Source organism: Triticum urartu, chromosome 4A (assembly GCF_056163025.1).
Source record: "Triticum urartu cultivar PI428250 chromosome 4A, HENAU_Tu73, whole genome shotgun sequence".
NCBI lineage: Eukaryota > Viridiplantae > Streptophyta > Magnoliopsida > Poales > Poaceae > Triticum > Triticum urartu.
Window position 1 is genome coordinate 2,498,057 of NC_141876.1, and position 22,104 is coordinate 2,520,160.

At 44.8% G+C, this 22,104-nt stretch overlaps 2 protein-coding genes across 2 annotated transcripts; both read right to left on the reverse strand.

The window, feature by feature from the left end:
* Positions 1-1,495: 1,495 nt before the first annotated feature.
* On the reverse strand, positions 1,496-21,492 carry LOC147974230 (U-box domain-containing protein 33-like). The gene is made up of 9 exons (XM_087519422.1): positions 21,156-21,492; positions 20,404-20,528; positions 20,155-20,300; positions 19,609-19,713; positions 19,084-19,474; positions 3,689-3,820; positions 2,942-3,433; positions 2,090-2,818; positions 1,496-1,801 (listed from the first exon to the last, which is right to left on the reverse strand). The coding sequence occupies exons 1-9, from the start codon at positions 21,490-21,492 to the stop codon at positions 1,613-1,615; spliced, it is 2,646 nt and encodes an 881-aa protein (XP_087375548.1). The 3' UTR covers positions 1,496-1,612.
* On the reverse strand, positions 4,063-7,441 carry LOC147974231 (U-box domain-containing protein 36-like). Its single transcript, XM_087519376.1, has 5 exons — positions 7,056-7,441; positions 6,828-6,952; positions 6,608-6,720; positions 4,681-4,785; positions 4,063-4,075 (listed from the first exon to the last, which is right to left on the reverse strand). The coding sequence occupies exons 1-5, from the start codon at positions 7,270-7,272 to the stop codon at positions 4,063-4,065; spliced, it is 573 nt and encodes a 190-aa protein (XP_087375502.1). The 5' UTR covers positions 7,273-7,441.
* Positions 21,493-22,104: the final 612 nt, after the last annotated feature.

Below are 22,104 nucleotides of genomic sequence, written 5' to 3' on the forward strand. Positions count from 1 at the left end.
GACATGTCCCCGGGTCTGGCAAGCCTGGTGCGGCGCTTTGTCAACTTCGTCTTCGTCTGTCTACGCATGCCCGGTGCTGGCAACACCGATGTGTGCCTTCGTCCACGACGTGTCCCTGGGCTTGGCAAACCCGGCGCGATGCCTCATCAACACCGTCCTCTACTCGGTGCATCACTACTTCGACACTACTGCGCCCATGACTAACACAACGCCTCCTTGCGCCCGTGGCTCCACGGCGACTTCCTCGACACCGGTCACCCCCGACTCGACATCCCCCAGCATTCTTTGCACGGCTACCTCGACCACGGCTACACCATCCTAAGCTCTCGGCTACCTCGCCATCGGCACAAAGGGCTATTATCCACTTGAGCAACTCGCCGGCTTCCTCTACAGTCAACGCGTCCGCGACGCGACACCGTCCACGTTGCTCCCGCTACGACAGGCGGGGGATGTCAGCCCGTCGGCCGTTATTCTCTCCAGTCCGACCGTCTGGCAATATATACTCACCCTCCAAGTCTTGTACTCAATATATACCAAAGTTTAAGATCGCCGGCGAAAATTGCGCGATAGCGCCGCTATCGCGGGCTGGGAGCCTCCCCGCGACGCAATCGATCAATTTCCGCGATCTGCCGCTAACCGGGCGATCGCGCGCGAAACGGCGCGATTTGGGGTCGCGGTCGCCGCAGTTTCGCAGGATGGGCCAAAAGTCTGAACCAAAAGGGCCCAAACAGACCAGAAACGGCCCAAATATCTCCAGATACATATAGCAGCTCCTCCAGTAAACATAGAAGCGTGTCCCAGTCCCCATTCCCTTCTCCGCCTCCCATCTGAAAAGGTTGCGGCGGCTGCTGTTCTTGCTAGCTACGGCGGCCGGCAGGCTTCTTCTTTGCCGCAAGCCGGATTCAGTTATGGGGAGGAGGCAAAGGCAGCGACCATGGGCACGCCGCCGGCCACGACCATGACATCTCAGTCTCACACGGCTCCAACACTCGCTCTGTCGACATCGCCAGGAGGTACAGGAGCCCTCTGATTCTATCCATCTTTTATTTGTTTGTTGATTCAACAGATGCACATGACAGGCTCTGGAGATTGCATTGCAGACGTCTAGGTTCGGGTAATGGACGTGCTGTGATGTTATTCTGTAACTGAACTTAACTGCTGAACTGGTGATGTTATGCCTGCTGCAGACTTTGATTTATATTGATATGTATGTGTTGAACTGGTGCAGAACTCTATTATGCTTGTTATGTTTGAATTTACCCTGAAAATCCTCTGTTTTCTGTAAAAAAATCCCCTGTTTTCTGAGAAAAATGTGCACATGTACTAGTTTGAACGTGGGATATGCGTGCACATGCACTGTAGCCGCGAAACGGGTTAGCGGCCGCTATCTCCAGCTATAGCGCCTGTAGCGTTTGAATGAGCTTGCCGCGAAATGGTTTAGCCCGCGATTTAAAACTTTGATATATACTCACCCTCGAGGCTCAATAACACATCCATTATATTCCGCAACAATCCCTCTCTCTCCGTTCTAACACTGTCTGTACACACTTCAGAATCGTTTGGTTCACACCATAAACGTGGCATCATACAAATTAAATGGAAGGTTAAAAAATCATTGTTGCTGTCGCTTTTGCCATTCTTGAATTGCAAAGCGAAGGGCATTGTTCGGTGTCAACTCATGGTGTGCCAAACTGAGGTAGGCCATGGGGGACATTTTGTTCCCCATTGCAAGCCAGTCCTTGATGGCCTCACGTTCATATGTAAATCCATCAGCAGCGATGCATGGATCCCTCATGATCTCCTGAAAATATTAGTATAAGAAATGATGCAAGCTTAATATCAAACTACTCCCTCCGTTCCAAAATATTCGTCGCAGAAATGGATGTATCTAGAACTAAAATACATCTAGATACATCCATACTTGCGACAAGTAATTCGGAACGGAGGGAGTAGCTAGTAGACATTGACAAAAGTGTTGACTGAATTGTAAAGACTGTAGGCAAACATAAGATAATTGTTGATGAGACTCAAGGCATCACACGATCCAAGCTAGCTAGTGCTTCATCGTTTCTTTGATTGGTTAACGAACCTGTGTCATTGGACAGATGAAAAATGTTGGTGGCTTGCATTTATCCTCTGGATAGTTCAACATAGCTTGAATCACATCCCAGACCTCATTTTCAAGATCAGGTCGCTCTTTTCTCTCATACCGACAACATCTGAGTGCTAGTCTTGCCAACTCTTCAGTAGGCTCAGATGGCCATTCCCCTGCAGAAGTATCAACTATATCTGGCAACTTGTTAGTTCTTAGGGCTGCCTCCACGGCATGAGGAAGGCCTAGGGGGCTCTTATTAGTTATCAGCCGCATAAGCACCACCCCAAAGGAGTAGACGTCATACTGTGCTGTGAGCTCCCCTGAGGCAATGTATGCCGGGTCCATGTATCCCATTGTGCCTTTGAGTAGGTTTGTTCGGTGGTAAGGGGTGATTGTTGTGTTTGTCACATTCAAGGGACGGGAGATCCCAAAGTCTGCCAGTTTGCAGCCAAAGCTGGCGTCGAGAAGGACATTGTCGGGCTTGAGATCACCATGGGCAATGCCTTTTGGTCTGTTGGAGTGGAGAAAGATAAGTCCCGTGCAGATCTCGGCAGCAATTCTCACGCGCATTCGCCATGAGAGCGCCTCTCTTTGGTGGTCGTGCTGCAGGCAGTCCTCTAGGCTTCCATTTGACAAGAACTCGAAGACCAGCACGTTGGCCTCCCTGCACACTCCTATCAGGGTGACAAGGTTCGGATGCCTCATCTTACAAAGTGTTTCTACCTGTAACATGTATCGATCAGAGGAAAATCACATAGTTAGTTAGATGCACCGTTTACTAGTTTTCCTCATCTCGCAGCATGTGTTGCTCTCAATATATACGATGATGAAAATTAAATTACATACCTCGTCATTGAACTCTTTATCTCCTGTTGTGCCTTCACGGTTCAATCTCTTTACGGCTACGGTAGTATGACGGAGAAATCCCTTGTAGACGGTTCCACACCCACCTTGCCCGATCTTTTTGGAGTCATCAAAGTTGGCTGTCGCTTCTTTTATCTCCATGTGGCTGAACTCTGTTAATGGAATGGCACTAGTAGTAGTGGTAGAGGCAGAGCCAAATACAAAGACGCTGCTACTGTTTGCTTGGCACATCTGCTCAACTTGCTTTGTGACATGGTCTTTCTCGCGTTGCAGCTCTCCTTGCGACTGCTCGAGCTCTGCCACTAGGTAATTTTTCTGGAGAAGCATCTCCTCCAGCTCTGCTCTTTTCTCATTTGCCTTGTGCAGTTCGTTGCATATTTGGAGGTGCTCCTTCCGGAGTCCAGTATTTTCTCTGCCCAGTCTCTCCTCTACCTCCGTTTTTTCTTTGCGGAGTGCATTCTCCCGTGCCATGAACTGCAAGGAAACAGTTCACTTAGCTGAGACTGAGAGACAAATGCACCATGGAATATAAATGCTACTCTTTCCGTCCGAAATAGCTTGTCCCCCAAATGAATGTATCTAGCACCAGAGAGATAAGCTTGGGACAAGTTTTTTTAGACGGAGGGAGTATGTGTTTAGACAAGAGAAAATTCGGGAAAAAAATATAGTGCATTAGGCATCAATAATGGATACATAAAGGCATGTGGCAATTACAAATAACATATATACCATCATAGAAGCTTCAAACATATTCCTCTCGCCTTTCTGCTGGCCCTCGGATGCTTCTTTTTTTGAGCGCTCCAGCTCATTGTGGACTCGGCGCAGTTGCTCAATCACATCATGTTGCACATCAGTTTCTACCTATAAAACATTGTGTTTGCTTTGAATTCTAGGTATGCATGACAACATTATCCAAATAAGTATTATTAAAAGTACGAAGCAAATGGTACATCTCTGATGTTCATATCTTATTATTAGCCTATAATGCATATTTATATTTAAAAGCATACTTGATTTCCGCATAACAGTTTTTGGTTTCAGATAATGGAAGAATAGTTCTCCTGGCGTCTGTACACACAGACACAGACATACATAAAATTATCCTAGCTGCAGCTTCTGCACACAGCCATAAAATTAATATGATTCAAACGAAAACGGTGTGGCTATGCTTAGATAACTCTGCTGAGTCCAATTAATGTGGCTTACCATAGAGTGTCGTTGTTCTTTAGAGCTTGCATGTACGGGAGGAGCATTCATACCGTTCAAATCCTTCAGAGAGAAACATGAACTGGATCCTGCAGTGCTTTGCTGCCCGGAAATCAGTGAGCAACTTGTTTGTGTCATATCAACTGACTGCCGCCTTGCACCCGATATGTTTTCCACTACGCCTGTTGTCGATCCAGGCGAGGGATAAGTATAACTAACTGGCATGGTCGGTCGTTCATGGGCTTGTCGATCGGTGGAGCCGAAGAAACTTGGATGCCCTGGTGATAGTGACTGGGGTCTTGCAGGGAACTCAGATTGATAGGAATCAGTGCTGCTGCTGCTGCTTCGAGGTGACTCTACTTTTGAAGTAAGCTGAGTGGTCTCCCTAACAAAAATGATGAACCATGACACCATTTTTTTGTCAGCTGGAAATAACTTACGGTAGTCGCTCGAGCTGAAATAACGTAAGGTGTTTTCTTTATGTTAGCTTGAGGGCTGCATGTCAGTCGTCATACCTGGAGCAAGCAAGAGTCTCGTTGCAAACATAGAAGATCCGGCAATATGGTTTGGCCTGTAGATGCACGATGGCTGCGACTTTTGATTTCGGCACTTTCCTCTTCCTGTACGTGAAAGATTCAGAATCAACATAAATAACTCAGATTGTTAACTAGAGTACTCGACTTAAGACTTTAGACAGAGTGGGAGATAATAGTTAGTAAAGGAAGCCATGCTAGCTAGTACTCCCTCCGTTCCACAATGTAGTGCATCTAGATTTTTGAAATATCAAATTTTACAAACTTTGACCAAATTTGGAGAGAAAAAAAAATATACATCTATAACACCAAATACGTAGAAAACATTGGATACATTACAAGACATAATCTCATATTATATATATTTGGTATTGTAGATGAGAACTTTTACGGTACCCTGGTACTCCCTAAGCAGAGGCAGAAGTACCACTTAAATCTAGCCCTTTATTTAAAAGGGCAGTTTAGTCATTTTTGTTTGACCTCATCTAATCGCTGATCTATCTCGAAAAAAAATCCCAATCTGATCATAAATCTCGGCTCCCAGAAGCGAAACTCCAGGGTATCGCTCATGGCCACCTGTTTGTTCTTTTGCGCCACCATGGCCACACGGGCCGGTGCCACTTGCACGCGTGTCTGCATCGTCCTCCCTAATCCCAAACCTATGGCGACCACCCCGCAGCCGCCAAATCTCCTTCGTGCACGCCATTGTTGGATCACAATCAAGTGATATACCCTTCTGCCTGCCATTGCTGGATCTCAATCATGCGATATACCCAGCAGTCTGCCACTACTAGATAATTGTGTGCAGTTTAATAATCACATCATTTGCTCCGTAGACAAAATTGATGAGTGGATATTAACATGTACATGGGAAATTGAAACAGAAATTCACAATCTGCAGCGAAGAACAGAGGAAAATAGTGAACTCGTTTGCGCTGCTCATCAGTTCTCTAGTCAATGTGTTCAGAAATTGTCTTCGCGGTCCAATTAAATTTAGGTAGAGTCTGGTGTGTGCGTCTATACGTGGAAGCTACAACAATTCAACTCCCGCAGATGCCCACGCGACAGAGCCCCAGCCATGCGACCTCATGTCGTTGTGTCCATCACCGTTTAGCGCGGCCCTATTCTGGTGGCGACGGTACGGTTGACGCCAATCTTTTGCCCAGCCGGTAGTCGTCGCTCAAGCAAGCACGCCGACGGCCAACCATGGTTGGCGCAGATTCTACGGTTCCAGTGCGCGTAGAACAGGCTGATCGCTGGCGTCTCTCCCGCTTCGTAAAGAGTTCAGAAATAACCAACAGCGATTGACTGAGTCTAGGTGATGTGCATCAGCCGTAACGCACTCAGATTTAATGTGGATAAAAAGATCAGGCATAACTGCCTAAATGATTACGTTTTTACCCCTAAGCTCAAGGTACTCCCAAGTGTCTTCTGGTAGTACTCCTTAGTAGTTAGGTTGGAGTATCAGATAAGATCAGCCATTGGATTAGGCGAAATGGAGGGCTTATATTGATTCCAGGGTACAGTAAAAGAACTCATTCTAGATATAAATAATTTTCTTTATAGACTTGGTCAAAGTTTGTAAAGTTTGACTTTTCATAAAATCTATATGCACTACATTATGGAACGGAGGAAGTAGTGTTTGTTTATTCGGTGTTTAATGTCAATTCATGATTGCCCTTTGCTAACTAATTATTGGGAGTTAATCCGCCTATTTTATCGTCACTTCTTGTAGCTTGTTAGAATAGCAGAGAATTCATAAGAAATAAGAAATTTACATATACATATAACTAACACAGTGATTTGCTCTAGTGTATATATAGAAACTGCAGCGCTACCCGCTGACAATTTCGATGTGCGTGTTTATCGATGAAACCTCGTTATGAAGCTGTATTTGGTCTGGACATACGGTGAGAAGGAAGATGTTCCCATGACAAAGTTTGTGATGTGATTCTGATCGATGAGCTTGACGATGCCATTCGTGGGGCTGTTACTCTCGATCACCATCGCTTCAGCTTGCATCTGTAAATTTGTTTGTTGAGAGAACAGTCATGCGCGAGATGAGATGAACTAGAAGAGCAATCACCAAGTCTATGCTCTATGCTTTCAGAATGAGTTAGCTTACTGACCTGGAGAGAAGAAATGCAGAAATCGAGGTACTGGTCTAAAAGTGTGTTCATCTTCTCCTTCTCAGACAACCTGTATGCCCTGAGTTCTTTCTCCTGGAGCTGGCTTGCATCGATCTTGCGGAATCCTGCGACACAAGAATTTTATCAGCATAGATAGATAGATAGATAGATAGACAGACGGATAGAAAACATTTAATTATGCGGATTGTCAAAGTTTGGAGCTTTTACCGATCATGATTCTGTCGGCGGGCTGGTGAACGTGTAGCAGGACCAGCTTGTCGCCGCCGGCGAGGAGGTTCCGAGCCGCCCACAGGAGGTTGGACTGACCGTCCTCTTCATCCTTCCCGACGGCCACATATAGCTTCCCTAGGCTGCTGGACGACGACCTCCGGGAGTGCCTGATCTTGGCCAGGTAGGATTCTTTCCTCGCACCGTAGCTGTACATCACGCTGCCAGATGATGATGAAGCAGGCTTAGGCTTACAAACTCTTGCAAATTCGCAGGACCAAGATCGTCAAATAGATGGATAAATTTCTCTCAATAGAGCCCTCCCAGCTGGATCACAAGATCAAGCACCCGACCGATTTGTGGTTGCAGGATGCTCTTCTGGCACTTTGACACGGCGGCTAGTAAAGCTCGTGAGGCTTCGTCGCAAAAAGAAAAAGAATAGCCATTATTGTCTCAATTAAAAAGATTGTCGCTTCGACGATGAAGAAGAAACTGATCTGCCTAGAGTGGGTGTGCCGTTGAATTGGTTGCAGAAAACTGTCTTAACAAACCCCTCCATCTCCATTGTTGGGTTGGCGTGAGTATGCAGCTCAGTGGCTGCACACGCCACCCTTGCCGTTTCTCAGTTTGGCCAGCCCACATTTAATTTCACGTGTTTTTCTCTTCTCAAGTGCAATTTTTATACTCATAATTATAGGACGCCTCCAAAACAGAAGCTGGGTTCCACCATAAGCATAATGAAACAAACTAATCTATTATTAATATATTAAAAGAAAATACGGATAAAAAATAGAGAAATTAGCTAGAAATTCCCACAATAATCAGAAAGATCTGATCATTGATTGTTAGACTTCGAAATTCGTAGCCGTTAGATTTTTTTAATTTTTTTTAACGCGTATCCATAAAAAATTGAGCAGTAGCATGGTTATGTGGTTAAATTGACACCTACCGTGCAGGAGGCCCATCCGGTCATAGCAGCAGAACTTGAGCAAGAAGAGCTGTGGCGCGCTGGGCATGTGGTTGTCAAGGAGGCCGGCAGCAGCAAGGTAGGAGCTGTCGATGCCCAAGGGCACGGGCACAGGGCAAAGCTCGGCCAGCCTCTCCTTGAGGAGGCCCCAGGTGTCACACCTAACCTATGGTTGGTGTGCACTAGAGCTGACTGGTGGGCCCAGCCAGCTGGCCGGCCAAGTGGCGAGTGTGGGTGACGTTAAAGGAGGCCGTGAGTGGCATGCGTGTGTTGACACTTCTCTGTATCTAACTTCCCTCTGCAATCGAATCCTCCTTCCTCTTCAAGCCTTCTCCTGCTCCTCGCGTCCTGTTGCTCGATCTAGATCCTCTCCCTCTCCCTGGGGTATTATAGCTGGTAATCAAAGCCAAATTCTGCCGAATTTTTTTCTTCCTGGTGTTCGATTGAGGATGGGTAACATCCACCGCGCCGGCGCGAAATGCCTCGGCGAGCCGCACAAAATCTCGTCGTGGGGTTCGATCCCCTTCAGCATAGGACCACGGCTCCTTCCAAGGCCTCGGTGGCGACGCGGCAAGTTCTCATCGCCATGGGCGGAGGGAACACCAACATTACCAAGATGCTCGAGGCTTTGCTCGCCAAGGTCGACGACCAGAAGGTGGCGCACGAGAAGCAGATCGAGCTCCAGGCCGCCTTCAACGCCCAGATCTCGCAGGAGGTGCGCGGTCTATCGCGGCAACTCGATCTGACCCAAGCGGACCTCGATCTCACGCGCAAGACGGTGGAAGGGTCGGCCTCTCCGACGGGCTCGGTCACCACGCACCTTCACTAGCCCGCCCACCCGCAGCAGCAACCTCCTCCGCCTCCTCCTCCTCCACCGTCCCCGCGCCCGGTGCCGGATCCAGCGCCCCCGTGTTCGTCGGACACGTGCCTGGGCGACCACCGGCCGCCGCTCTTACCTTTGCCGCCACAGGGCGGATTCGTCGCTGCGGGGACCGCGTCTCCGACGGTCTACCACACCAACGAGTACCACAAGCCTCTGAAGCACGATTTTCCCAAGTTCGACGGCACGGCGTCATATTTGTGGCTGAACCGCTGCCTCGCCTACACTTCGAGCTCTACAAGGTGGCCGCCCACCACTGGGTCGCCACCGCGGCGCTCTACATCAACGGCCAGGCTGCACACTGGCTCCAGGCGTTCCAACAAACGCATCGCGACATCACATGAGATCTTTTCACTGCGGCGACCCTGGAGGAGTTTGGCATCGACGAGTTTGAAGTGGTGATGCACAAGTTGCTGCAACTATGCTAAACAGGCACCGTCACCGAGTAGCGCGCCGCGTTTGACGAACAGATGTAGCACCTGCTCGCGCTCGATCGGTCGATCAACACCAAATTCTTCGTGACGCAGTTCCTCCTCGGCCTGAAGGACGAGCCGCGCGCCCCGGTGCGCCTCCAGGCACCCTCCAGCATCACGTGCGCCTCGGTGCTCGCACGCATCCAAGAGGAAGAACTGGGCACGACCCGTGCACGCCCTCGCATCACGCCGGCGGGTTGACCACCTCCAGCAGCCATAGTGGCACCACCACAGCGCGCCGCGGCCACGCCGATCCGTGCACAAGGAGACGACTACGCGCGGGAGCGGCAGCTGCGCGATTTCCGTCGTGCGAACAACCTCTATTTCAAGTGCGGGGATCGTTACTCCAGAGAGCATCGCTGCGCCAAACGCGTGCAGTTGCTCACCATCAACGTGGGCGACCAAGGCGAGGTGCTCTCGGACGACACCATCCACGCCCTGCAGTTGCTCGACGACCCGAGCCCAGTGGCGCAACCCCCTGCTCAGGCCATGGACGCGCCAGAGTGCTGCCTCCTCTCGTCGCAGGCGCTCGACGACACGGATTCGGCGACCACGATCAGGTTGCGCGCGCTCGTGGGAAATCAGGTCATGCTGCTGCTGCTCGACTCGGGTAGTACCCACAACTTCGTCAACAAGGCGTTCGTCGATCGCCTCGGCCTCGCCACCGAAGAGATGCCGCCGACGGAGGTGCGCATGGCCAATGGCGACAAACTCACCTGCAACCTCATGGTGCCCGGCCTCAAGTGGTGGATGCAGGGCCACACCTTCACGACACCCATGCGCGAGCTGGAGATAGGAGCGTACGACGGCATTCTGGGGATGGATTGGCTCGCCCAACATCGTCCAATGACGTGCCACTGGCAGGATAAGTGGGTGAAATCACTACAAGAAATATGTCAACTTGTGACCTTGACTATTGGTCACTGAAAGGTCATTGTTTTTCATTTGTGACCATTTTGTGACCAAAAATAGAAGGTCAAAAGCTGACTGTCGTAAACTGAAATTAACGACCTTCTCTGTGAGAAGGTCGTAGACATTTACGACCAAAACAGAAAGTCGTTGAACCCATGACCTTTTGTTTTGGTCACTGGCTGTCTGCCCAGGCCATGTCGGATCCGACGTGGCAATCTGACGTGGCAAAATTGCAACCAATTGAAAAGATCACTGACAATATTCAGCCCGGTCCAGTTCAACCGTCTTTGTGGGCCAAGCCCATTTATTATATATTTTTTCAAGCAATTTGTGTCAACTACATGGGCCGAGCCCAAGAATTCAGCCTTTTTATTTTATAGGACGCGGCCTTATATGATTCATTTATTTTTTGGGCCTCAAACTTTTTGTAGTCCATTTCAATTTTGGGCTCCATAGCAAACATTCACAAACTTGACGAGCGTTGTTCCAGCGACAGTGAGATACAAGGATTTCAAACAAGCATGTATCAAGACCATTTTATTTCTTTCAACGCGAAAGTATTCCTTAAACAGCCACGGGTACAACAGTAAGTACATTCAACAACCCATCATCAATCGGTGAACAGACTATAGCTACCAGCATCAGCCTCCTGAAAGACTAGGAGGTACTACTAAGGAGCTAAACTAACAGCAACCATCCATAATCAATCGGTGACACTAGCAATGAGCGAAAGCGGCGACATTTTAGAGACCCCCTCCCCCAGCTGCTGCTTTGCGTGCCGCATCACAAGTCCCCCTAACCACAACAAGTTTTCAGATATTCAGAACATGTTGAGCAGTTAGGGGATCATGGGGAAAAAGTTGGCAGATGGATCATGATGGTCTCACATTGCTTTCGTTGTCCTCGTCGCTCACCTCAGACTGGGACTTGTCAGAGTCGTCGGACGCCTCTCCTGCTTGAAACGAAAACAAGGATGGGCACGAAAGAGCATGGATCAATACCACAATGTTGTAAGATACTTCCTCTGTCCCAAAATAAGTGTCTTAACTTTGTACTAACTTTAGTACTAGAGTTGAGACACTTATTTTGGGACGGAGGGAGTATTATGTAATGGGACGGAGGGAGTGTTATACTACATCATTGTGCAATAGTTCACTACTAGGAAAACAGTCTTCAACGACGGTAAATGTGGTCGCTGAAAGTCCGATTGTGGTCGTTAAAGGTCAATAACGACCACAATCTGCTGGTCATAGTAGGCCCCGTCGTTAAAAGTATAATGACCACATACCTTTTGCAGTCGTTATTCTTATAACGACGAGAGGGTGTGTCGTCGTCAATCCCAAGGCAATAACAACCACAATTATGGTATTAACAACAAGTTTTGCCATCGCTAATAATATTATCATGGTGACCAAAGGATGCTAATAATATTATCATGGGGACCAAAGTATCATTGCCGACCACTCTCTTCACCACTTTGATATACTTGAAAACCATTTATATTTAGTATAACTTTCCGTTCAACGATCGCTTTACACAACATCCAACATTTGAATTTTAACATCCATAATAATATAGAAACACAATAATCTGAACTGAAAGGATCATAGCCTCTTTATTAATAGAAATACAAAAATTCTGACATACAATTCTTCAATTAAAATGTCATTTAAGACATTTGAGTCAAAAGCACTCCTTATATGACCAATATACTTGCTCATATCTATTTGGAAAACAAGACAACTAGAAAATATAATATTAATCAATCTTCAATCATGGGACACCATCATTGTTTGAATGGATATCATTCTTCATCGGTGAATACAACACCGTCTGATGCTTCTATATCTTGCCGTGGACCATCAATCCTACAAAATGTTGAGTAGTTTATGAAAGTCAGTCCTTGTAAATAAATTGGCACGAATTATAAATGCATAGAAAATCAATGTACAAGAACAACTTGATCATGTTGCCTTTCATGAGAACTCAGACATAAGACGCTTAGTTTCTGACACTTCTTGCACCATGCCATTGTACTTTTCTACAAGTACTTGTTTGTCTTGCTCGGAAGCTTTTAGTTTAGAAGAACAAAATAGCGTTACTTAATGCTGGTCCTCACAAATATCTTGCTCTAATTCCAGATTTTCGTAAACAGATCCAGTTCCATTGTTGTGCTTACTAGTCTTGGTGGTAGCTGCAAGGCAATGGTTAGCCTGGGATTATTCACATTCAATATTTTCATCAACTATTAACTCATCTACACCATTTGCAGTGTCTGGAAGCATACAACCAATCTGTAGTAGGGTGGATGAAGGAATAAAATATAAAAAATGACATTTTTCATACCATAAAATTCATCCATATCATCTCCCATGTCACTATCATTGCTGGCATCAACTTCATCATTCATACCTGTAATATATTATGAGTAACTTGAAGACAATAAAGCATAGAAATAATTCTAGGGACAATACATGCTACCTAGAAACTCACTTTCAGAATCATCTGCATCCCAATTTGTACTAAACAAGCCTTGTCTATTTGTCGGTGCATCAATCACATCTATGAAAACAAGCAACCACATTATATCATCCAGTAGAAGATAGCTTGAATAATATTTTTATGTTTGACTAGTACCTTTTGTAGCCAACTCGTACTTCTTCTGACCACTTCCTCTTCTTGCATATGAGCCTGTGTGTAACCCTTTTTCTACTGAAATCTGCTACTCACTTGATTTCTTTGCTAACTCAGTTGGATAACCTATACATAAAGCGTTATTCTAAAGTGTGCACAAAGGTTGTACAAAGTATAGTTAAATTAAATAGTGAATATTTATGTATTGAAAATGAATTACTGAATGCTAAATCAAATAAAGTAAGTACAGAACTACTTGTGTCACTATTTATTAATAAGGTGAAAGAAAAAATATGAAGCAAATTGATTACTACAGATTAAGACTTGCATAAATTCGTGGCATCATGTTGTTCTCTTTCTATGCGATGTTGTTGTCGAATTTTGAAGCAAGTCATCTTCGTCGCCATTGTCGTCAGGCTCGGGTTAAGAGGCTTCATCATTGGACTATCCATGTGGTACATTATAAGAATGGCGTGATGGATGTTTCATTACCGCATGCCATACGTTTATTTTTTTTGGAACTTTGTGACAGTGGGAGTGGCTCCCACTGACCTTTAAAATAAAGCAACAATGTATAGAGGGTCACATATTTACAAGAGACTAGTGAGGGAGTTATCGGGGGGGGGGGGGGGGGTATAAGTACAAGTTAGCGGCAAAAAACAAGCAAACTAGCAAGGCTATGAACACCCTAAGCAGTAAGCTAAAGGAAAGTAACCAGAGAATTAATAAGATTGTCCTTGACAAAAAAAAGGAAACTTGGCTAGCCAGACTAAAAGGCTCATCTGTTCGAAGCAAACACTGCAGGTTAAGACTAAGGATTCCATGTTTGTTGTCTTTCTTCATCCCATGCTCTTTGTTAAATACGTGAATCCAGTCGAAGTGTCAATATGCCAGAATATTCTACTGTATTACCGTTATCCCCTTCTTCTAAAACTACAACCACCCCATTGTTCTGTGTGCAGAGGAGTCTATCTCGAATCTAAACACGATATCTAAATCTATTCATGCCATAGCCAGTAAAACATGTTATCATGTTCGTGCAAGCTAGCTACCTATGGAGTAATAGATAGCTATGCTACCATCTTCATACGGAGATATAGAAATGTACTTGCATATGTGCGTAAATACACACATTATTCTGGAACATTTTGTCTTACCTTCTCTTTGAACCACTGATTGAACTTCTGGTTCCACATGGTGGTAAATTGTTGCAGTGAATATCCATCATGACTACTGGAGTACTCACTACAATAATACAAAGCTTAATTAATATGGTAATGCAAAAATTAGTTGACTATGTAGAAAAATAAGTTAACCGACCAATCAATACAGTACATGAAGACCCCGTGCAACAAAAAAACAAAGGACGAATACTGGAATACCAACAAACCTGCAACGGAATCGCGTTGGTGGATGTGCAGACGGCAGCACGGGCACACTGGGGTCGAGGGCAACGTACAGATGGCAGCGCGGACGCGCCTGACCAGGCTAGGGTTGAGGCGACCGGCGAGGTACAGGCAGCAGCGCGGGCGCTACGGGGTCAAGGCTACCGACAACGTTCAGACGGCAGTGCGGACGCTCCTGGGCCAGGGTCGAGGCGACCGGCGAGGTGCAGGATGCAGCACGGATAGGTGTAGAACAGAAGGAAGATGCGATCCATGGATTGTAGAGGTGTCGTGGATTGAGCACGGTAGGGGAGGCGAGGAGAAAGAGATGCAGAGGGATGGGATCCTAACAGATTATAAATATTTGTTGGCTGTTATAGAGGGTTATCTGATGGAAATTGCCAGCACTTTGCGCTAAAAATATTCAACTGTCCCGCTCTCTTTTAGATGGGAGGAGAGATAAAGGAGAGGTGAATATTTTTTAACACACTGAGAGGTGAGTTTGTTAGAGCATTGTACGCGCAAAACAATATCACAACAATAACAACCGCTTACTTAGCAACGGGCAATCTGGTGGTTGTTGAAGGTATTACGTAGACTGATCCAATCATGCGGGAACTCAACTCGGGTGTTTAACGACCAACAGTTTTTTGGGCACTGTCGTTAATGCATGTTTCTGTAGTAGTGGTTGTTGATCTTCTAATATGAACTTGGTGCTTTTAGGTACATATGTCATCGGTAAAGATCCGTGCTTCGACCCTTTCTACGTATGGACACTGAGATATTGATGAACCATCATCTAGTGAGGAAGCTGATAAAAATTGTTAGTAAAACGGGTGAAAAGAAGGCAATTAAACTATTTATATACACTTTATCCAAGACAATAGCAAACTGCAAGATGGTAAGTAAGATTGTAAGAACACTGCAACCTTATTTTTACTACCCATAATGAGTTGTGTTAGATGACAACGTCTCGATCCTTTTCCTTTGTAGTTGTTCCCAAAACAGTTTACTCAAGATTACCTCTCAAACTACATGATTGATGAGCATCCAAAGGTTAAAGTATTTGTACCAGAACACGATGACTATCTAGATGTGTTCATGAAGACAGTAAATGATGGGAGGTCGGCCATAACAAGCGGTTGGACTAGAGTCGTGCATGCTTTCTGCATGGAGGAGGGCACAATATGGGCATTCCACTTCACCCTGTTCAGTAACCATAACGTATTTCGCCTCTTTCTTTATCGTCTTTAATAGTACAAGTATACAACTGTGGTTCATCATTCTTTATTTGGTGCTTATGTAATTCTTGAACATACGTACCCATGAATCGAATAATGAATTGGTTGTTTGAACCTGATGGATATGAATAAAGCTATAACATACTTTCAAATTCAAATTTGATACATTTTAAAATATCGACAATTAAATTTGGGTGAAATTACACTCTATAGGTCATTACAACGCACATGATCGGTAAAATACAAACATGTGTGATATACACCATAATCCGACACAGTTCACAAAGAGGAAAAGTGTGCGAGCATGCACACAGTTGCCATTTGCAAAGCGTGTGTGATGTCAGATAATATCACAAACAGTTTGAGCAAACTAAATATTTGTGATAGTTGTCATATCGTACATGAGTTACAATCATGAATTGTTTCTGATGTGGTACACATCGCAAACATTGCACCAAAGAATAGCGTGTGTGATAGTTATCATGTACAACACTGTTACGACGGTTTGATGTTTTGTAATCCTATCCGACACTCATATGATGATGAGCTAATCTTCTTAATTAGTTAGCGCGTACGGTTAGTGAAAAGTGAATGTGTGTGATTGTCTAGTTATCATACATGTTCTATAACCGTGAACTGTTTGTGACGGTTCGCGCATCGTAAATGTAGCACCACAAAATACCGACTGCGATGGTAATGCCAGCACACACGAGTAGCAAGTATGGAGCATCTGGGGTATTCGATATATCACAAACAGTTGTGTGAAGAATGGCGTTTGGGATAGATGCCCGCATTCCTACTACCTATCCCTGACAGTTTTTGGGTCGTGTGGGAAGGATCCCCCTATCTCCCACACTCACTTGGCGACGGTTTAAAATGCCTTTGCGGAAAGGGGTTAAAAACCATTTGTATAGCAGCTCATTATACCAATGATTGGACACTGTTCCCCAAAAGACCAGGAGCACCAGACAGATAATAAGTGGTTCCATATAAACATATATCCAACAGTCCAACAGACATGTTCAACATTCATGGTCCATGTTGCCAAAATAAGGTTCCACATAAGTATAGTCCAAACTATCAGAAACATGCAAGCAAAAGTGCTTAGTACAGGGGCAGAAATAGGGCATATGAAAGTATGTCCCCTAAAGCTATTGTTGGCACCCAACAGCAGCTTGTTTCTTCTTCTTCTCAACAGCATCATGCATCTTTTTAGTCCTTCCATGCTGGTGGCTTTCCTCCTTTCGTAACTTTTTTCTTCTGAAGGTTTTCTTCGGTGCAGTTCTTTGCATCAACCTTGCAATAAGAGATATTTAGATTTTTAATGATTTTGCTATTGCAAGCTGGAGGTTGAGCTAGACAGGCCATACAATTGACATCTTGGCAAGTCTTTTTTTAAACCTTTGTTAATGTGTTGCAATCTCTCACTTCTCCTTACCTCAGATTCCACCACAAGAGGACGTTCCTTTCTCTTCCCTTTGAGCTTTTGGTTGCTAGGTGGAGATGGTGCTCCATCTTTTCCTCGAGTGGAGAAGGGGCTCCTATTACTCTCTATGACTGCCTGGGAATAGACAGGAGCCAAGTTAGTAGGGCATGAATTAGTAATGAAAAAATCTAGGAATTCTTTGCAATTGCTTCCTTCTAATATAATCTGCCACATTGAGGATTGCAGAAACATTTTCGCCCAATCAAATGTATCTGGGGTTAACAAGATGGAGCAAAAAAAAGTTAATCCAATCCAATGGTACCTTGGTGGCTGGCAGATCTTTAGCAGCATCAGCAAAGTGAGGCTTCCAAGCCCCAAGGCTTTCAGCAACAATAATGTGATTAGCTGAAATAGTGTTAAGTGGGGGTACAAAATTATGTTTGCCTTTGATGGAAAAACCTGGTGGGGGAGAGCAGCTAGAATCGGAACCTTCTTGAGAAAACTCATTGCTTGTAGAGTTGGCTGAAAGTCTGGAGTTGATGTCAGGGCTAAGCTCATTGATTTCAATCTCTTCATCTACAGATTCGCTATCTTCAGATTTAACCTCCCAGTTCAGAGGAACAGAAGTAAGATCAGCAAGCTGAATAACAGTGTCATCTCCTGCAGCTAAGTTCAGAGCAAAGAAAGAATTGTCCTCTTTAGATGCAGCATAATGGACAGGCTGAGGTGGATTAACAGGTTGATTAGTTTCTGAGTCTAAATTAAGATCAACTAGAAAGTTCTTCTTAGATCCAAGGGGTGGCTCCGCTGCATAAGATGCATCAGTGGACTGCAGCTGAGAACTTACAGCAGGCACTGCTGGATTCAAATGGAGAACATGTGGGGGGAGCACATTCTGTGGCTCCAAATGGAAAACATATGGGTAAAGCACATTCTGTAGTGGGGGGAGCACATTCTGGACTAGTTGATGGGCCTCAGGTGGCCCAAGCATTAAGTTGAGGTCTGGAGGGCCATTGAGAATTTCTTGAACAGGGCCCAATGGGTTTAAGTTATCATTTCCCACCAAAAGTTGTGGCACATCCCCCTCCTGGTGAGCAAGATCAGCCCCATTTGAGCCAACAGATATGGTGATATCATCGTTAGCATCCATGTCTGGCATTTCCTCAGGTACTTGCTGTTCATCTAGTGGTTGCATTAACTCAGCTAATTCCAGAAATTCTCCTTCAAGTTCATGATCAATTTCTGCTCCCATGGCCAAGTGTCCCCACCCAGGCAGATATTCTTCCTCTTCTTCATGATTGTCATCACCTACATCAGCCTTCCGCAGGACTTGCTGATGGAAGTTGCCCTGGTTGTTATGCATGATATCCTGAGCTTGGTATAGAGCAACAGGTCCCAGAAAGTGGTTGAGCTCATTTGGGTGAAAAAAAGGGTTTACAGGTTGTGGATGAGAGTTGCCATCTATGGGAATAGGATCTTCATCTGGAGGTCCCTCCCCCAAAGCCTCTTGCTGCACCATAACAACATGCACTATCCAGGATTCAGAGTTCGGATTTTCAGAGTCTCCAATCACAATGCTAACTGGCACATCTCTGAGTTCATCCACTCTAATCTGAACCATCAATGCAGCCTTAGTACTCCTAGCTCTGTCCCAAAGCAGCATCTTCCCAAAGCTCCTGATGGCATTCTCTATTTCATGAATATCTCTTCTATCAAAAGGAAAACCAACAAGCAACACCCAAATGTCTCTTTTCAGAACTAGGTGTCTCCAATTCAGTCCTTGATTGTGCCTCTGAAAAACGACATGCACATCTCGATACTAATGAGGACTTTGAAAAAATGTTCTAATATTGACTGTTGTTGCTTATGGAATACATCAATTATAAAACTACCTTACTATAATTAGAAGCAAGTGGCACATCTCCGATGTTCACATAAGCAAGCGGACTATATCGTGTACACATTTTGAACAATGCAGTACTTGATTCCCATTAGTAGTTTTTGTTTTTTGGATAATGGGCGACCAATATGTCTCGCTATAAATACGACAATTCAAATGAAAAAGGTGTGGCTATGCTTAGATAAACTTGCTCGGTCCAAAATGGCTTACCATAGAGTGTTGATGTTCTTTAGAGCTTGCAACTGAAACAGGCATCAATGAACCATTCATGCTGTTGAAATCCTTGAGAGCTGGTGAAGGTCCTCCAAAGCTTTGCTGGCTGGGATTCAGGGAGAACTCTGTCGTCGTCGTATGAATTGACTGTCCCTTTGCACCTGATATGTTGTCCTTGCTATTTGTTATCGTTGCTAACAGAGGATATGTATAGCTAACTATCTGCTTGGATCGTCGTTCAAGGGCTTGCTGATCTGTAGAGCCGAAGAAACCCGTATGCCCTGGTGATAGTGATTGGGATCTTGCAGGGAACTCGGATCTGTCTGAATCATTGCTCGTGTAGTTGCTTTGCGCTGACTCTACTTTTGTCAAACACAGAGTGGCCTCCCTGAAAATGATGAACCATTGTTTTGTCATCTGGAAATAACTTTGGGTAGTCGCTCGAGCTGAAATTTGCAGATTCTATGTAGCAATATTTTTTATGTTGACTTGAGGGCTCCAATGCATGCATGACAGTCATACCTAGAGCAAGCAAGAGTCTCGTTGCAAATGTAGAAGATCTGGCAATATGGTTTGGCTTGTTGATGCACAATTGCTGCAACTCTTGAATTTGGTGCTTTGCTCTTCCTGTCCACATGAAAGATTTTACAATCAACATACATAAATCAGGTTACTAAATGGAGTATTTGACTTGTAATTTATACTGCAGAGAGTGGGGGAGGGGAGATGATAAGTAGTAAAGCCATATTACCATATATACTAGTAGTGTTTTGGTATTGGGAGTTTATTGTGATTAATTGTTATTTGCTAAGTAAGTAATACTACTACACAAGGAAGACACATTTTGGATTGTGTGGCAACTTACACAAGGGCAGCGAATTATACCGATTAATTGGTTGTGCAGCCTAGCTATTTTATGGCCGCTTGTTTACAATAGCGCAGACATTAATTCACGTACAGGAAATAAGAAATTTACATATAATTGCACAACTATCGCGGTCCTTTCCCCTATATATCTATGCACAGAAACAAGCTTAGACCGCAGTGTGTGTGTTTATCAATGAAAACCTCATTACGAAGGTGTATTTGGTCTGGATGTCAGGTGAGAATAAGGATGTTCCCATGACAAGGTTTGTGATGTGATTCTGTTCGATGAGCTTGATGATGCCATTCGCAGTACTGTTCTTCTCGGTCACCAGCGTTTCGGCTTGCATCTGTAAAAAAAAAAAAATTCTTCATCTGAATCAACAAGAAGTGAATAAAATACATGCATCATGATTTTCAGAATGGAATTGGCCGGTTTTAAGCTGAGCAGACCATGAGAGAATCTCTGCAAAAGTCGAGGTAGTGGTTCAAAAGTGTGTTCATCTCCTCCTGCTCATCCATCCTGTACGCCTTGAGCTCCTTCTCATGGAGCTGGCTTGCATCAACCGTGTGGAATCCTGCGACAGAAGAATTTGATCAGCAAAGATGGATAGATAAATACATATATAGACAGACAGGCAGACATATAAATAGATAGATACATAGATAGAGAGACAGACATATACTCCCTCCGTTCCTAAATATAAGTCTTTTTAGACATTTTAAATGGAGTACAACATAAGTCATTTTGCTTCGTATGTAGTCACTTGTTGGGATTTCTAGAAAGACTTATATTTAGGAACTGAGAGATAGATTGTAGTACTCCCTCCGTTTCTTTTTAGTCTGCATATAAGATTTGTTCAAAGTCAAACTTTCTAAAGTTTGACCAACTTTGTAGAAGAAAATATCAACATCTACAATAATAAAGCTATATGGTATGCAAAGTAATTTCATGATGCATCTAACAATATTGATTTCATATTGTGAATCTTAACATTTTTTTCTACAAACTTAGTCAAAGATAACAAAGCTTGACTTTGACCAAATTTTATATGCAGACTAAAAAGAAACGGAGGAAGTACTAATTAAGCAAGTGACTGAAGACAAAAGCAACAGCAATATAAGTACTATGCAGTGTGGAGAAGCAAAACATTTTATTGTGTATCTTCACTACTTTGTGCAGAGAGTTTGGATCTTAATTTTACCAGTCATGATTCTGTGTACGGGCTGGTGGACGTGCAGCAACACAAGCTTCTCATCACCGGCGAGGAGATTCCGAGCGGCCCATAGGAGGTTGGACCTACCATCCTCTTCGTCCTTCCCGACGGCTACATACAGCCTCCCTCCTCCTCCTCCTCCGCCTCCGCCTCCGTCGCCACCACCATCCTCCTCGGTCTTCCCGTCACCCTCCAAGATGGCGGTGGCCTCCTCGTCTCTGGCATCGGTATCGAGGCTAGCTCTTCTGTGTGCCGAGCGCCGGGAGTGCCTGGCCAAGTGTGATTCTTTCCTTTGCTTGGCCTCGGAAGCGCCATAGCTGTACATTTCGCAGCGGACCGATTCGTGACTGGAGGATGCTCCTCTGGCACACCTTTTGGCCGCCGATTACCACGGGCAATAAAGCCGCTGCTCCATCGCAAAAAGGAAAGGAAAAAGAAAGTATCCGTTGGCTTCTCGAGATTGTTTTTAGGGACACGGCAGGACTCTGCTTCTTGATTAGAATGGAGTCTGCCCAGAACGGCTTTTTGTAATTTGCCTAAACCAGGTGTGCCGTTGGATTGGTTGCAGAAAACAATCCCAACAAACCCTCCATGCATATGCATGCATAAATTGTTGGGTACCTTTGCCGTTTGAGCTGTTTCCGCGAGTTTTGCATGTGTTTTCTCTACACAATTTATACCTGCAACGCGTATCCACTCCCAGGGCCCAAATCTGCGGGGTTTTTTTACTTCCTCCTTTCCTCCGGTTTAAAAGACGCACGTGTATCCCTAGATACTCAATTTTGGTCCATATAATACAAATTTTGTATCACAAAAGTTATACCATCAAAAAATATAACATATGCAGTTTCTAATGGTGTATTCTTTTTGAGATGCAACTTCTGCTGCAATTTATGTTGCTGCTAAATATTTTCTCCGGCGATTTTAATCAGTGCCA